Here is an 18,550-nt window from a genome sequence, read left to right on the forward strand (position 1 = left end):
TTTTAATTCTTCTCCCTGCCCAGTAGGTGTTGATATGCATGAAGAATTCAAATCATCAAAAACAAAAGAAGAAGGATTTTAAAGTAAAAGTGGAGATTAATAGTAAAAAAGGACTAAAATATTGATCTGTTTCTCAACCACACCTATCATATCACTTCTGAAGAGCACTTCTATCATGCAGATTTCACGCACAAATACATGCGTACACATGGTAAGAGAATAAGGCCCAGTGATTACAGCTAATATCAAACAACATCTACAGAAAACACCAAACAGTGTTAATCCCCAAACAACATCTACTACAGCAATGGCAAACAGCATGCACTGAAGGAGTCCTTTGAGCCATCTTAGTGCATCAGCCTGTTGTTTATAAAGAACTGATTAATTTAATTAAATAAATTTCCTCAGTTAAGACCGGTTGTGCTCTAGTGCTCTGTGTGCTGGATGGGAGGCTGTAATGCGTTAGTGTACATTTGTCATCGCAGCGACAGTTTGACAGGGAGTGAGTGATGGTAAGATGGCAGTTGTGGCTCCATGCTGTACGTGTGATTGCCGTCAGTAATTATACACTCTCTCATCTGATTTATTAACTCTAAATTTCTTCTATAGCCACTCTAATGAATACTCAAACCCTGTCACACTCATTTCTCTTCTACCCTGCTGCCGCCACCACCATCTCTCTCTCTGTCTCTCTCTCTCTCTCTCTCTCTCTCCCTCCCTTTCTCTCTCTTTATTGTTCTATTCTTCATTCATTCTGTAGAGTGTTGCATTGGTTTTCAGTAAAGGTGTACTAGTACTGTAGGTAAGGGACAGAGGAACAAAGAATACAATTTAAAAGTTGGATTTAAATATAAGGATTTTTTTTATCACTTCTATACTACTGTAGTTAATAGTTTGGACAAACTTGAATTCATTTATGCTTTTCAAGATCTTAAAAAACTTTTAATATTGTATAATATTGACAGCATCTAAAACATAATCATTTTACGTATGAACAACTTTAGAGATGTACAAATCTTGTTTAATCCTTATTGAATTAACAGGTTCATTTTATTGTATTTAGAGTCAATGAGATTAATTACATTTTCAATCCCATCACATTTATTTAACGCAGTTGACGAATTTACCTAATTTGTCATTTGTGTGATTTATTGTGCCGTATTCAACTTGTTTTGAAGGATTATATATTTTTAACCAAGACTAAACTTTAAAATGTTAAAATAAATACAAATTCTTTAAAATGACCAACATTTTGAAGCTCCAAATAAGCACACAAAGGCAGCATAAAAGTAATCCATACGACTCCAGTGGTTAAATCTATATCTTCAGAAGTGATATGATAGGTGTGGGTGAGAAACACAACAATATTTAAGTCCTTTTTTACTATAAATTCTCCTCCCTGCCTAGTCAGTGGCCATATGCATGAAGAATGTGAATCGCCAAAAAACAAAAGAAGACGAATGTGAAAGTGTAGATTTATAGTAAAAAAGGACTTAAATATTGATCTGTTTCTCACCCACACCTATCATATCACTTCTGAAGATATAGATTTAACCACTGGAGTCGTATGGATTACCTTTATGCTGCCTTTATGTGCTTTTTGGACCTTCAGAGTTCTGGTCACCATTCACTTGTATTGTACTGACCTACAGAGCTGAAATATTCTTCTAAAAATCTTCATTTATGTTCTGAGATGAATGATGAGTAAATGATGAGATAATTATCTCTTTAAATATTTTGGCTATTTGATAATGCTCTCTCAGCCATCACCACTATGATGCATCTAGAATAAGTATGAGAAGCTTCCAGTCTTGCAATTTCATTGATCTTTGTTTACTATGCTTTCCAACATTTCTATTTTTTATCTTTTTGCCTCTTGCCCATTCAGTTGCATGTCATTTTTCATTGTGACCGCCCTGCTCCCTGGTGTCGTATGTTGACTGCTTTAATTGCGCATGTCTGTAAATGTTTGTGTAATTTCACTGCTGCCCACTGGCCTCAAATCATCAGCTAATCAGGGCTGATGGAGCATTCTGCCCACTCACTCCTGCAAACTGATTCAACTCCACTGAATCTCACTGCTGTGCCGCAGTAAACCTGACACTGCCATTATACTCACACACACACCCACACACACACACACAGAGAGAGAGAGAGAGAGAGAGAGAGAGAGAGAGAGCAGGAGACATTTTAATAACACTGAAAAGCATTAAAAAGCATTCGTAATTCCTCTTTATAAAAGGGAGAACAAATCATTGGGAAATGTCACATTTCTTAAACAGGCTGAATTCTCAAATAAGAACTTTAAAATCCAACGCTATGGCACATGTTCAACAACAACAGGGTGTTTCTTCAATTTCTGTCACTTTTATGTCACAGGGATTGATTTTTAATTAAAAAATATTTCAACTTTTTGCTTAAAAATTAAACAGACTTGGAAACTTTTTATCTGCCTTTATCATTTATTATTACTATTTTTAAAATGCCTTCTGCACATAGACTTTAATATTTTACCCTTGTTCTAGACACATATTTTCAGTAAAATATGAACATTTATCATAACAATATCCATTATTGCAGTTTTAAAACTATAATAATCTATACAAATAGTGGCATATCAAAGTGTCAGTGAAGGGCATACTTGAGATTAAATATGAGATATGATGTTTGAAGAAAATAAAGTTATATACAGTATGAGCAATATTTGTATTATGCACCAATCAAGCTATAATTTTGTCAAATATGGAAAAAGTATGAAAATATTACTTAATTGTGTTGGGCCTCATGTATTCAGATAGAAGACAAAGGCAGGCCTAACACAAGTCGTAAAAACCTAACTCAGCCCCCACACATTCCATGTAGTAAATTTTACTGATAAAAATCGCGCCAAAATCAAACAAAGGGAGTCCAAAACAGACTACAGATCCATGAAGCCTTGCTCACTAAAGGATCGAGCACTCAACTCCTATTGGATGAGGCACACAACAGAACGTCCCTCAAACATGACATCATCAGGACTTCAAATAATTCTGAAATGCATCCAGAATTCGCTTCCTGCGACTTCGTTCACCGAATAAAGACGTAGCTTTTGCTGCTCTTCGGTGCAACTTCGTGGCACAAGGGAGTAATGTCCGACTTGAAACTGTGGCCATACAATCTCCATCTCACTGGACGAGTTGAGATTACTCTGTGTTCAACCGAACACTCTAACGGATCCGAAGGAGACCGCCGAGCAATTCGCATCTTCATCCGTTGGCCTACAGAAGTGAAGAGATTAAAGATTTCTCTTCCATCTTCAATCAAGTCGACATTTCTGAGTTCTCCGCCAGCCCGCCGAGAATCAACAGCCGTACCGCCCGCCGACAGAGCGAGGAAACGGCCTCCCGTCATCACCCGAGCCTCGAGGAACCGGGTCAGAGTTAAAGGATGGAGGAAAACACATTGTACCTGTGTCCTCATGCGATTCAAGTAAGAAGTTTACGTCTGGGCAGAGATAGAATATTATAGTGTGTTATTCTTGTGTATCAAGATTTTTGCTTGTACAGTTTACGGACCACCATGTCCGCTCATTATTAATGCACAGGGTATTAATTATCACAAATTTGTTTTGCTGTATTGTGGTCCAACCAAATTGGATTGTTGTGCATTTTCACCATTGCGGGTGAGACAGCAACTGAGTTCATCCATTAGAGTCAAATAACGCAGGACTTTTACGAGCCCCGCTCGTAAAACCGCGTCTCTGAGTGATGAACACAGCTGCTTTATCTCCAGCTATCGCGAAATCAGCTTTCCGGCTGTCACTTAATAATCTCTCTCTCTCTCTCTCTCTCTCTCTCACTAACCATACTGACACACACACTCACTGTCACACACACCTTATGTGTTACAGGATTATTTTTATTTCCATATCTAATCATATCACTGTTTAGTTTGTAGTTGTAAGTCGGAAGTTTATTGACTGCATTGTATTAATTATTAATTGATATTACTGCATAAATAAACTTTGTTTATATTTCAAAGAGAAGTGTTTTGGTTTGTTTTGCATACGCCTGTGTCGTGCTGATGTCAGTGCTCGGATTCAAACCTTCATTCATTGTTTTTTTTTCCCGAAAATCGATATTCTTCGGATGCCAATTTTCCTAAGAAAACAATCTAATATTGAGACTGTTTTAATATTCGGTTATTAGTCCCTGATTTAAGGGTGGTGCCCTGTCAATGTTAATCCTTATTAATATTCTATTGATTTTTGATAATTGATAATTATCTTTGATTGAATTTGAATGATCAATAAGCTAGTGTTAATTTTAATTAATGTTTCATCAATGTTAACAATTAACGACTATCTTTGATAATTGTTGATTTAAAGGATTAAAAAAAAGACTAACATTGATTCTCATCAATGTTCTATTGATTTTAATAATTAGTAATTATCTTTGATAATTATTAATTATTGCTAATAACCAAACTTGCTCCTAAACGTAGCACACTACATTTACTGGAGACCCATATGAGGTTTTAATGAGTTAGATCCAATTAATTAATTTAAATATTGATTAATAACTACAGAAATAATTATTAATTATTTCTGATAGTAACACTGATCTAAACAACCAGTAAAGCCCTACAATTGTATGTATTTAGTATTTATAAAATGCTAGCTTTTAAATTCTCCATAGCAAAACAAGTCAACAATTTATCCCAAAAATGTTAAAAATTACATTTTCACCACAGAATGTTATTAAACAAAATATAATTTTTATATGTGGTGTTCGCCGGCAGGACGGACCAGGGCAGGGCCAGGTGGAATGGTCCAGAGGGGAGCCAACAGAGTAGGAGGACAGAGAACAAACCAAGGGGGTTCTGGCAGGACAGACCAGAGGGGTGCCGGCAGAAAAGGAGGACAGGGAGACCACAGGAGTGTGGTTGAAACCAGAGGGGCGGCTCCAGGGCGGAAACGGGGTCTGTCGGCTCTGGATTGGAATGAGACAGCTCCAGAACTGGGATGAGTTCGGGCAACCCTGGAGCAGAAAGATGGTTGGGGCGGTTCCAGAGCTGAGGCATGGTCAGGCGGCTCCAGAGCAGGGATGGGGTTGGGCAGGTCCAGAGCATGGACTGGCGAGACAGAGAGAGCTGCTGCAATGGTGAATGCCATCAGGAGAGCTGCAGCGATTGAGAGCACCTCTAGGGAAACTTCACCAGGGCCGGCCACAAAGAAGGGGACTGAAGCAACGACCGAAGGGAAAAGGGATGGGTCGGGATAGGACAAGGTTGACAAATGGCAGGCCATTCCTGGGGAGTGTCAGTGGACTCCTCCTCCTCTTCCCTCTAAATTAGCGGCTCACCAATGCAGGCCTCTCCAGGGTAGCAGCGACAGGTCTGGGTGTTGACCGAGGGGCAGACAGGGCCTGGGGAGTGGGATCGTCAGAGATAAGGTCCCCTTTTCTGGAACTCCATGTCTTTAAGCTGGCAGACATGATAAACCACCTCAGCACCTCCCAATCAAAGGGCTCATCCAATCCCCATGGCTGGTCTGACCCAAACCCAACCCCTGAACTGCATCAAGAAGCGACTAGGCATATACCCCAAAGGGATGGTAATAATAATATTAAAAATAAGTTATTACATTTATATAGTGCATTTCTAGGCACTCAAAGTGCTTTACATAGTATTGGGGGAAACTCCTCAACCACCACCAGTGTGCAGCATCCACATGGATGAAGTGACTGCAGCCATAGTGCTCCAGAACACCCACCAAACACCAGACATTGGTGGAGAGGAGAGTACAGTGATGTAGCCAATTGACATGTATAGGGAATTATTAGGAAGCCATGACGGATAGAGGCCAATGTGCAAATTTGGCCAGGACACTGGGGTTACACCCCTACTCTTTTACGAGAAGTGCCCTGGGATTTTTATTGACTACAGAGAGTCAGGACCTCGGTTTAATGTAAAAAAGTGGGTACTTTTTACTCTCACTCAAGTAAATTTCGAATGAAAAAATTTTACTTTTACTTTGTTCTTGTCATTACATTACTGGGTTTAATTTTAATTAATGTGTAATTTATTGAGAGATTATTGAATGGGACTTTTACGACAATGGAAGTTCACACAGCTGCACACTGTCACAGACTGTCACTCAAGCCGAGTCCATCACTGCTGCAGCATCATGCTCTTCAAAGTGAAACACTTTCTTCGATCTGCACAGTGAATGACACGCCTCCTCTTTCTCGTTCAGTAATTCAGGAGATCTTCATTCATGAATAAGATGACAGAATCATTCATTTCGTTCGCAAATGAATTTACCAGTACATTCAGTTCGTTCATGAACATGACGTCTCATCTTGTTCAGACTCAAACAACCGACTGGTTCAGTGAAGGGGTGTATTCATTCAGTGTGTGAAACCAATTATATGCTCCTTCACAGCCCGCACTCGAATGCTATTGGCTCATGCTTTAGTCAGTCTTAACAGGCATGAAAAGCAGTAGAGCTCACTGGCTAACGAGAAATTAGTCAGTGTATGGAGGTGAACGTGAACGATTTGTTCACTTAAAAATTTTGTTCAAGAAGACCGAATCCTTCACGAACCATCACTAGCGAGGTGAATTCTCATTGGAATGAATTGAAAACGACCGCTTAGCTAAACGTGCCTGTGGACACGCATGGTAAGAGTAGGGCAAGAAGAATGATCCAGCACAAGACAAGCGACACAAGGGAAATATAAAGAGGGAGAAATCAGGAGGCAATCGAGGAGGGCAGGTGTGGCAAACGAAGTAATAATCAGACCAATAACAAGGCAAACAAGACAGTGAGCACATAGGAGAGTTCACGTGAATAAAGCAAACTGTCAATTGCGTGCAACATGGAGCGAGTTCACTTCTCGCGAGTCAGAGCAACATACCTGAACCTACTGATAATAGGTCCAGGTAGTGCTGTTTCGTTCTGCTTTTGCAGCAAGCCAAATGTTCTCCAAAAAATAAGGTTATGATGACAGGGGAAGGCTCATTAATATTTACAAGGAAATAGCTAACTGATTGGTCAGTGAGACATTCTGATCACCAGCCATCCTAAGTTTCAGAAATTAGCTTGCGGGCCGGATTCGCCTTTAGTTTGACTAAGCTCTATAGATTTCCAAAATCACAAGCTCCAATCTGATTGGCTGGCTTCACACAATTTCGGGGTCAGGGTGATTGCTTTTATTTCTAATAGCATCTGTTGTTTGTTGTAAGAGTTGTTTACCTGTTGTAGATCCAGGGTTATGGTGACGTAATGGTAGTCCATCCCGTTCATAATGCTTGGACTCTGCCACCATCTGTTAGTGCCATCGTTGGCGTACTCGATGGGATGCCGCTCTGCACACATGATAAACACAATCATGAGAACTCACACTTTTTCAACGTCTTGTTTGTGGAGTGTCTAGCATTTCATTAATAGGAGAGTCAATTCCATACAGGACAGTGGAAGGAGAATGTGATTGGAACATGGCACAGGCTGGGCTGCACAACTGTTCATTGATTTTGAAAATCTGATTCTAATTTGACATGGAATCAGCTTTCTTGCCACTAAAAATGAACATTTTCGAGGGGAAAGCACTTACCAGCAGGGCATAATGCATGATAATTCATCATATCATGAACAAGATGAACAATTATCAATGCATGGATTAAACTCATTAAAAAGCAGACAATTAAACCCAGAGTTTTCCATGTATCATTTTTTTTTATTATATCCTTACAGTGGACAGAAATAAAACATATAGAACAGGGAAATCACTCAAAGTAATAAAACTGTCTCCAAATAAATCCCCTTCACAGAGCAGCTCACATTCTTCACATCCCTTGCAACACATCCGCAGGCTCACGGCAGACAAACATTGGTGTCTCCTCGAGTTGTTACCTAGATACAGTGGTACACAGCTGCCACTTGTAATCATGTTGATGACGTAATCGGACCGTGGTTCGGACCCAAATAATATGATGTGAACAGAGACCAGCAGAGGCAGCGGGAGGGGAAGAAAACGAACTCGGGTTCGATCCAAGCAATCGAACCAAGTGTGAAAGCACCCGTATTGAAAATTAATGACTTCTGGTTGCTTTGCAACTGCAAAATGCTGTTTTGCCCCTTGACGCGATTACACTTGAAATAAAAATGGGTTTTTTGTGGGTTTAAGATCATGTCCATCCATGTCCACTTTGAAGCCATATATATTCTACTGTTCTCCTAAACATTGACAAAATTAACTTTTTGTAGATATACGCATTAAAAATGTACAATCTTTCTTTACAGACAAATGGACCAGAAATATTGACAACTCTTATTTCTGACATATCTTGCATCACACAGAATTTTGTGCAATCAAATGCTCTCTGTTCAGGGATCTTATTAAAAATAAAGTTCAGACACTTGTTTCTAAAGTTGAGATCATCCAGAGTTGGAGGTGCTCCACAGCCAGGAACAGCAAAAGGGTTGATGGACATTTCACTCTTACGGCCTGGGCACAAATTCATAAAACAGTTGTGCCACGTTTACGCGCTGTATTTCAGCACGAAAAACCAGCATCTCATTCACTATCCATCTACAATCCATTTGCACCTCAGCGCAAACACGCATCATTTCAATGTAAATTAGGCTTATTGTAGATCACGCTTTATTCACAAAACTTCATGTGCCGCAATTAAATTTACTCTATTACCCCTTGTGGAAAGCAGATGGGAAAAAGAAGTTTAATTAAAAGACATGTTTGTATTGATTTTCTATTGATGACATCAGTAGTCTTCATTGTTTCTAAACACTGAATAGGCGTTGTTGATGTGTAAAGGTCCCGATATACTTCCAGAGAAGTTCTTATTCATTCTTCATTCAGGGGTTAATAGAAGTTCTAAACAGCCGGGCAACAGTATACTGTTTGAACATTCAGACACCAGTCACACTGCTGTGGGAGTCATTTAAAGGAGCATTAAAATATGAGGATGCTACATTTAAAACCATTCAAATGTGTTATCAATGACCTCATTCTATGAGTAGAATTCACATGAGGTCAGTAAAAGAAGTTGTTTTAACCACTCGATGATTTAAAGTAATATATAAGCTTTAGAAAATGTTTAATTTGTCTTAGATTCTGAATTCATGACATTAATGTGCAAACACCCTATACGTGGCCATAATATGCACCGTTTACACTCTGTTATTGTAATTTATGATGACATTGATACTACTGCAAAGATCAGTGTATAAAAGTGTTAATCTTCAGAATACAGGCAAAAGAATGATGATAAGAGAGGCATATCTTTGGGCAGAGAATGGCTTTTGCTGCAGATGGCGCATGAGTGAATGGGCACTTGAGAGTATTTGATTCCTTTTGTAGACTAATTAATAGTTAATAAAAATGTGTTTTTTTTTAAACGCATGACATGGTCTTGCACGCTGGTGTGTTCACGTTGAATACTGACTAAAAAACTTAAACAGTAGTAGGTGGAGCTTCAGGTCACACCTACTGATGATGTGGACCAATGATAGAAAGAAGGTGTTTAGCAGCCAGTTAAAAGTATTCCTAAAATTATGCCCAGGCTAGCTGTTCCAAACCACCGAAACGAACACAGAAACATCTTTTTGGCCAGATTTAGTTCTAAAAGACGTCATACCCGTTCGTTCTTCAATTTCGTATGAAGTATATCTGGGTCTTAAACGTGGGCAGTTATGTGTTAATGTTTTTTACTTTTCAGCCATCTCTGAGCAATTTCTGAAGTAATTTTGCAGCTTATTTTCAATAAATGCTCTTTCTGGGGAGAACGTTTTGAGGTCTGAAAGTTACAGTGTGTTTTCACAGAACATCAAGCTCTTTTATCTCAAAAGATCAAGGCAAATTTCATTCCTCATGATATGACCCCTGAACTGCTACAACAGCTCATCTGAAACCATGGCAGAACATTCCGTAACATAATAATGTGTCTCTGTTGTCTATTGCCTTCATTAGCTGACTGGAGTTGAATAAAACCCTGTGCTGAAGTGTCTTTTGAAATGAAGCCGTCTGCTCAAATGAGGGATGAGTTTTATAAGCAGTGAAATACTCCTGATATGTTCTGACTGATGTTTATCTCAGCACAGAGCCTGTCAAAGTCAAACTATGAGACAAATTTCCAATCCTTCTTTACACTCAAATTCTTAATCAGGCAAAGATGATTAAAGTTGTCCACTTCATCATTTATTTGACTGGATATATTCTTTTCTAATTTATGAGCGAGGTCTAGGTTTCATTTAAAAAGAACTCCCCCGCCGCTGAAGTTACATCTCTCGCTCTCTTTCTCTAATTTTCTCTAATTACATGTTAAATTAATCACTCTCTGGCTTGGAGTATGTGGGTGACTCCTGGGCTCTGCCGTGTGTGTGTGCGTGTGTGTGTGTTTGAAGAGAGAACATAACATCTACAGGCTGAGGTCTCTGGATGACAGTGCTAGAGCCTTTCGTCTTGTGGAGGTTTAAATCCAGGTGAGTCACCACATGTTTTATTAAGACCTTACAAACAGTCTGTACACATCAAATAACACAACACCAACACCTAAAGAACAGGCTTGCTATATTGCTATAGAAAGACGAAGTGTGAATCTCAGAAAAAATAAATATTTTACATAAAGGAAAACAAAGCCTATTTTTAGGGTTTACGTGACTGTGGGGGCCTTTTTGCAAAATTACATTAAGTTGTTTTGAGTTTTAAATCAACAAAACTGACCTCCCTAACCTAAACCATAAAAATCATAAAAAGCAAATTTGAAATGGAAAACACAATTGATGAAGCAACCACGTCATTTTGTGGTGCTTCTATGACACTTTCGGCTCACGTCCTGACTTGCATGCTCTTCAGGACTCGTGCCCCGGTCCTCTGTATCACAAATGCAACGCTCTATCAGTTGATCTACGAGCAATTTAATCACACATGAACAAGCTTGTAAATGTTGTTGATTATGTAATGCAAACATTAAAATTAGTCATATGCTATAGTAAAAGTGTTTAGATGTCATAAGATAGCATTGTGTGAGGAACAGAGTGAAAAGTAAGTGTTTATGAACTGATAATATACCGTTTTACTCGTGATTTGTGTAGAAGTGAATAAAAGTAATTGTTATAGCACTGAGGTGGGATTTCCATTCTTACATTTGTATACTTCCATTTCTCCCATTCATATGTAAACAAGTGGGCTGTCTCATCACCTACTAATGACCCATGATTCACCCATAAAAAGAGAAATAAAAAGTGAAGTCTAATAATACAGAGGTCAAAGATAGTCACTGATGACCAGAAATTATTTCTTTAAACTCCATCTCTTTTTATCCTTGTCTTATCTTGTCCATTCTGTCCCTCACATTTCTTTCTCCCCTTTTTCATCTCTTAAGCTTTTTTCCCCCTGCTATGTATTGATCTTCTTGACACAGTATAACCTATGACTGTCACAACTACTCACTAACACATCCCATTTATGTCACCCACTTTTTCATAAAAACAACTTGTTCATCGTGCACTTCTTCCCGGAAGTGCACGATGAGCTGACGAGGTCCTGGAGGGCACCTTTTCGACTTCCCTCGACTTCCCAGCACGTCCTCTCTCACTACCCTCAACGGTGGGGCGGCCCACGGGTACGCGGAGATCCCTCAGGTGGATAAGTTGGTTGCGGTGAGATTGTCCGGCGCTCCCCTCCAGGGCCTGTAGAACTACATCGTCTCTGGCGACTAAAGCCCACAGTGCCGCTGGACAGGCCGCCTCCGCCCGGCACGCCATGGCCCTCTTGCAAGTACACCAGGCCAAGGCACTGAAAGAGCTGCACGTGGGTAGTCCTGATCCCGATGTGATGCAGGAGCTGCGCTCGGCAACCAACCTCGCCCTCTGGGCGACGAAAGTCATGGCACGAGCACTCAGGCAGGCGATGTTCACTTTGGTGGTCCAGGAGCGCCACCTGTGGCTGAATCTGGTCAAGATGAGGGACGGCGACAAGGCTCGCTTTCTCAACGCTCCCATCTCCCAGATCGGCCTATTCTGTGACACCGTCAAGGACTTTGCCCAGCAGTTCTCGGCAGTGAAGAATCAAACAGAGGTGATACAGCACATCTTACCCAAGCGTGGCTCAAGATCCCGTACCCAGTCTGCTCGCCGAGGGTGTTCCCCTATGGCGGCGAAAGCCCAGGCGGCTCCACCACAGCCCGAGCCCAGTTCTCTACCCCAGCGTAGAGCCCTCCGCAGGAAGCTGACGACCCAGGGAGGGAGATGTCCGCTGCTACCATGGAGCTGGTATCCAGACCACTCCATCCCCCAGTGGCTTCACCTCGGTGCAGGATGAGAACACCATCAGAAAGAAGTGTATGCTGTTGGATATATGGTGCATTTCAGCGGCTTTCTCTCCTTCTGCAAGCTTAGTGCAGAATACGCCCCTGGGCGCTTTGACAGCGCTACTGAGAGAGTATATATTTCTGCAAAGAGTATATTTTCCTCTATTAGAGCAACACATTGACGTGAACATCTTTTTAAAGACACGTCTTTTTAAAGATGCCTTTCCATCTTTGTGTGATTCCTGGATGCGGTCGTTATCTCTCCCCTGAGCCCTCGCGGCTAGATGACTGGTTCCTGGGCTCACAGCCGCGCATGGCCATCACACCAATCTGCCGCCACTTCTTCAGCCCTTGGACAGACCTTGCATTTTCAAAGGCAGGGGTTCCCTTACAGTTGCCTCCAAGTTAGGCTGGGGCGCCGTGTGAAACGGGCATGCAGCTGCTGGCTCCTAGACAGGACCGCGACTGTGTTGGCATATCAACAGCCTCATGTTGTTGGCGGTTCTGCTCGCCCTGCGGAGGCTTTTGCCGTTTATCCAGGGCAAGTGCGTGTTGGTCCATCCAAACAACATGCTTGTAAGTCGCATGCTACAACTCGCCCGCCATCTCCTCCTCCAGAGTCTGAGGTCGCTGCAGCAGGTGACGCTCAGGGGAGAGTTGAGACTCCACCCCCAGGTGGGCCAGCTGTTTTGGAGTCGATTCAGCAAAGCACAGGTAAACCTGTTTGCTTCCTGGGAATTCTCCCACCGCCCGCTCTGGTATTCTTCGACGGGGGCTCCCCTCGGCACGGACATGCTGGCACACAGCTGGTCCCGGGGGCTGAGCCGGCTTGCACAGACTTTGTGCAAGGTCAGGGAGGACGAGGAACAGGTCACCCTCATGCCTGCCGTACTGGCCCACTCAGACATGGTTCTCGGATCTCACGCTTCTCGCAACAGCCCCTCCCTGGCAAGTTCCCCTGAGGCAGGACCTCCTCTCTCAGGGACGGGGTACCATCTGGCACCCACGCCCAGACCTCTGGAATCTCCATGTCTGGCCCCTGGAAGGGACATGGAAGATTTAAGTGGCTTACCACTGGCAGTGGTAGACACGGTCACTCAGGCCAAGGCTCCCTCTGTGAGGCAGCTATTTTGCCCTGAAGTGACGTTTGTTCGCAAATTGGTGTTCTTCCCGAGGCAAAGGCCCCCAGAGATGTGCAGTCGGTCAGTGCTTCCCTTCCTGCAGGAGAGGCTGGAGGGGCGGCTGTCCCCCTCCACCTTGAAGGTGTATGTAGCCACTATTGCGGCACACTATGACACAGTGGACGGTAAGTCCTTAGGGAAGCACGACCTGATCATCAGGTTTCTGAGAGGTGCTAGGAGGTTGAATCCCTCCAGACTGCATCTCATCCCCTCATGGGACCTCTCTGTAGTCCTTCGGGGTCTACGGGGAGCCCCCTTCGAGCCCCTGGAGTCAGCTGAGCATAAGGCACTCTCTTTGAAGACTGCCCTCCTGACTGCGCTCACTTCCATCAAGAGGGTAGGGGACCTGCAGGCATCCTCTGTCAGCGAAATGTGCCTGGAGTTCGGTCCGGGTTACTCTCACGTGATCCTGAGACCCTGACCGGGCTATGTGCCCAAGGTTCCCACGACCCCGTTTAGGGATCAGGTGGTGAACCTGCAAGCGCTGCCCCAGGAAGAGGCAGACCCAGCTTTGGCGTTGCTGTGTCCGGTGTGTGCTATACACATCTATTTGGATCGCACACAGAGCTTTAGAAGCTCCGAGCAGCTCTTTGTCTGCTTTGGTGGACAGCGGAAAGGAAACGCTGTCTCCAAACAGAGGATCGCCCACTGGGTCATTGACACCATCGTGATGGCATATCACGCTCAGGACGTGCCACCCCCCGTGGCGCTATGAGCCCACTCTACTAGGAGTGTAGCGGCCTCCTGGGCCCTGGCCAGTGGCGCCTCTTTGGCAGACATCTGCATAGCAGCGGGCTGGGCGACACCCAACACCTTTGTGAGGTTCTATAATCTCCGGGTTGGGCCGGTTCCATCCCGTGTGTTGTCAGGTCTGAACAGGTAAGTTCCAGGACAGCTGGCTGGGTGTACCGCTTGTGTATATCGCCTTTCCCCTCCCATGAGGTGAAGACGTGCGCCTTTGACTCCCAGTCGTGTTCACAAGTTGTGATCCCTGGATGATTTTCCTCCTTAGCCCTGTGGCAGAAGAGTTTGCAGAGAAACTCGCTGCCGGCCCAGTACATGTGCTAACTAAGCCCTGTACTAGGTGCTCCATATGCGCTGGTTCCCCATAGGTGACCCCATGTGATTTAACTTCTGCTAAATCATTTTCCTGTCGGTAAACTGCGTCTTCCTTGGGCAGAGGCCCCTCTGCCCCCAGTCACCGTGCTTGTAGAAACTCCTTCCTCTTGGGTAGGACCTACCAGGCGACTTCTCCACATGACATACTTCTGATAAGTCTCGGTAAGACCATGTGACGTATTCCACTCAAAATACCCCCCCCCCTTCTCTGGGTGGGGTGTGGTCTCCACTGTGTCTTCCCCTTGGGGGTGACACCCCCTTGATGTAGACATTTATGGCTATCGGTTAACAAATTCCACTCTTTTTGGGGAGAAAAAAGAGGAAAAGAGGCCACGGCTGGGCAAGCCTGTCCCTATTTGTTGGGCAGTCGACTTGTTCCCGAAGGACTGTTCGACGCTCGTCCTTGTCCGACTCTCATTTTTCCCCCCTGCTTATTCTAGGACTCTCATTTTTCCCCCCTGCTTATTCTAAGTGTGAGCATGTTATGTTACTCTTTATTGCAGCAGCATTACCTTCAGCGGTGCATGGGTTACCTCAGTAGAAACAAGTTTAAGAAACTGAGGTAAGATATCAGTAGATATTTTCAAACATATGTTTGGCAGGCTTTAAAGTGTTTATTCTGAATACATAATTATGCTTTGTAACTTTTGTTTACATTGAACATTCATTGTGGTTATTTTCTTAGGCTAAATGAATATTAGCTATGTAGCTAACGTTAGCTTAGGAAAATAACCTCAATGAATAACAGTATAGCTCACCAAGTTAGCTTTTTTGGTCAAGTTGAATATCTACTTGCAGATCAACACCGGTGATACAACTGATGAATATAATGTGGGCTTGCATTAATTCTCTGTGTGTGATTTGTACTTTTTGCAGTGCAGGTCTGAATACGGCCCAGCTCACGGGCATTATTTCAAAAGTGGTCAATTGGAATTGACGAGGAGCACATGGATATTGTAGAAGTTTAACAAAGTAAGTTTGCAGTTTGGATTTCAATAATCATCCCACTGAATGTTAGATAAAACCAGAATTGGTTTGCAACAGGAGGAAAAGCTGTATGAGGAGACAGTTGTCAGCCTGGCTTCACTGAAGAGCTGTTTTAACAGGTAAGAGAATAGACAACATTAACTGAGTAAAAAAGATTATACTATCTGTTTTTATTTGCATGAAGATACTTTTGCAACATGCAGTATAACAATAGTCTTATAAAATTACTGTTTCAGATAGTTATAACTTTTAATGTTAATAGAAAAGTTGACCCAAAAATCTAAATTCTGTCATAATTTACTCAACCTCATGTCCTTCCAAATCCATGTGACTTTCTTTTGCAAAACCCCAAAAAAGGTATTTTGTATTCCGTATAAGGAAAGTAAATGGTGAGCAAATTAGCTTGTTTTGTTCACCATCGACTTTCAATATATGGACAAAAACATTCTTTAAAATATCATCTTTTGTGTTCCACAGAAAGTCACACAGGTTTGGAAGTACATGAGTTTGAGTAAATAGCTGTGTGTAAGGTCTTACGTAAGTTGGGACATAAAGTTCACACTAAGGGCTTAGTAACTACTAGTTAGTTTGTAACTAAGTCAGTGGTTAATTTGGTTGCACCACCTGTTCTTAAAGCAAGACTTAACTAGTAGGTTGTAAGCTCTCAAAGTGTAGTCGCATATTATGACGTTTACCTGTATTGATCCAATAAACAGCCTTCAAATTTGACACAGAAGTGTTAAAAAGCTGTGAACTTCAGTTTGATCTTGTTAAGGTTGATGTTCAAACCTTGTTTGCTCACGTAACTGTCAGCTGTAATAAATTATATCCCCATTAAAATACGATACGTAATAAAAGTAGACTTGATAAATAGTATATTTGCCCTGTGTAAATAACAACATATAGGAACTGTAACTAAAATAATAAGGGGTGATAAATACTAATACAACAGGCTGGAAAAACAGACATTTATTAATTTTAATATCCTATATATATTTTGAATGTTGAAACTTGACACCGGGCGACGCACCCTGAAAACTGCACCATTTGAACGGTTTCATGCTGAAGAGATGCTTAAAAGTACGTTTTTTTTTTTCTCTCTTTCTCTCGTAAATGTCAACGTCATACTGTATGTCAAAATTATTGATGCCTATCACGCAAAACATGAGCTCATTTATATCATTAAATATCAGTCTGCTTTTTTTATTCCATTCGTTACTCCTGGTCGGAGTCTTCCGTAAATATTTAGTTTATACGCAGGGTTACGTCCTACCTAAGTTTAATGGTGCAACGCTCAAATATTTAGTAGTGCACAACTAGGCAAAGTTGTAACTTACGTATAGCTGGTGCAACCGGCCCCTGATCTTTAAATCTTACTGATTATTATTATTATTTATTTTATTTATTTTTTTGCAGTACAAGCTTGCCCAGAGTTTTCCTAAGCCGTTTGGAGTGTGATGCAGCACATGTTTCCTTGGCAATGAAGTGGAGCCTGATGTTAGTGCAGCTTCCTGCAAGGCACTTTGAGTATGAAGATGTGATTGTTGTATGGTTCTAGGTTGAACATATGTGCCTCAAGTTCCTTGAATGCAGAACCACCATGGAGTTCCAGAGCCTTTGTGGAGAACCTGGATTTAAATTTGGTGTCAAATTCAGAGATGGGCCTTCTGAGTGTGTGCTGTTGAATAAATCTCTCAGCTGTCTTGCAGACTTTCAGGACACTGTCTGATAAGTCCACCTCGGAACTTCATGTCGATCAGTGTGTTCATCTTGGGAAGAGCTCTCGACACTGAGTGCTGACAAACAGGTAGTGCACTGAAGCTTCTTCATAGATATTTTAACTATAAAGCCTGCTATGTACCCCACCACAGCCTCTTTGAACATGGATAAGCTGTGAAGACTTACAGTGATGTTTTTCTCTGTGTCTTCTGTTTCAGGTTGAATGTTACTTTGCCTGAAATGCCAGCATATCAGAAGGTGTTGCCTCCAGTACCACTGTGCTATCCGGTGGAGAACAGTTGCCACTAGCTCTGATGGCATGTCTTGCTACCATTCTTTTGAAAGCTGACTTAAACTGCCTTGCTGTGGGATTGTTGTTAAATCCATTAGCAGATTTGTCCCCACATATCTTCAAATTTTTATTGTATTGTTCAGTTTAATAGTCCATTTTTGTGTGTACTTGGAAGCTTCTGTTATTGAACAAATATATATGTATGTTGAGTGTGTATATGTCAATAAACTTCTTTCTGATTATGATTTAATAGATCAGGGGATTGTTGAAATAATTAAATGCTCACAAGCTGGTATGTACATATTCCAGATATGAATGCAAATGGATGGGATAATTCCATGAAGTAAAGGTAAATTCATGTATATATATATATATATATATATATATATATATATATATATATATATATATATATATATATATATATACATACTGCATATGAACTTGTGTGTGTATATACTATACTACATTTTTATATTTGGTTCTTCTGGATTTATTCTGAAGAGGAACTGTCTGGTTACAATATCAACACACAAAGCTTTTTATTAACAATCACTGATCTCAGTGATTATAACTTTAAAACCTGCTTTAAACCATTGTCACTTTGCTTAAATTAATTCATATTTACTATATAGTCTAGTCAAAAAAGAGTTAATTATGTTGACAGATTATACTTTATTATAATTTGTCAACATTATGAACAATTTTGAACAGCACATTATATGGTAAATGTGAACTCATTTAAGCAAGGTAAAGTTAAACACACGGGTGGGGTCAATTAGCATCAACAGGTTAAAACTATAAAGGCAGAGAAACGTTGCATCCTGTAACAATCTGCAGATGTTGCTATTTGATACTTTTGCTTTAAAAAGGGGTAATTTATACACTTTGATGTTGTATTTTTACTGTTGATTATTAAAGATTATGATCGTTATGCCCA

At 41.4% G+C, this 18,550-nt stretch overlaps 1 protein-coding gene across 1 annotated transcript in view; it reads right to left on the reverse strand.

Annotated features, from left to right (window-relative positions):
* lama2 (laminin, alpha 2) overlaps nt 1-18,550 on the reverse strand; it is a 455,317-nt gene that overhangs the window by 339,257 nt on the left and 97,510 nt on the right. The window contains exon 3 of the mRNA XM_051644922.1: nt 7,238-7,350. Within this exon, the coding sequence (XP_051500882.1) occupies nt 7,238-7,350 (113 nt within the window). The remainder of the gene's footprint in view (nt 1-7,237; nt 7,351-18,550) is intronic.

Source organism: Myxocyprinus asiaticus, chromosome 19 (assembly GCF_019703515.2).
Source record: "Myxocyprinus asiaticus isolate MX2 ecotype Aquarium Trade chromosome 19, UBuf_Myxa_2, whole genome shotgun sequence".
Taxonomy (NCBI): domain Eukaryota; kingdom Metazoa; phylum Chordata; class Actinopteri; order Cypriniformes; family Catostomidae; genus Myxocyprinus; species Myxocyprinus asiaticus.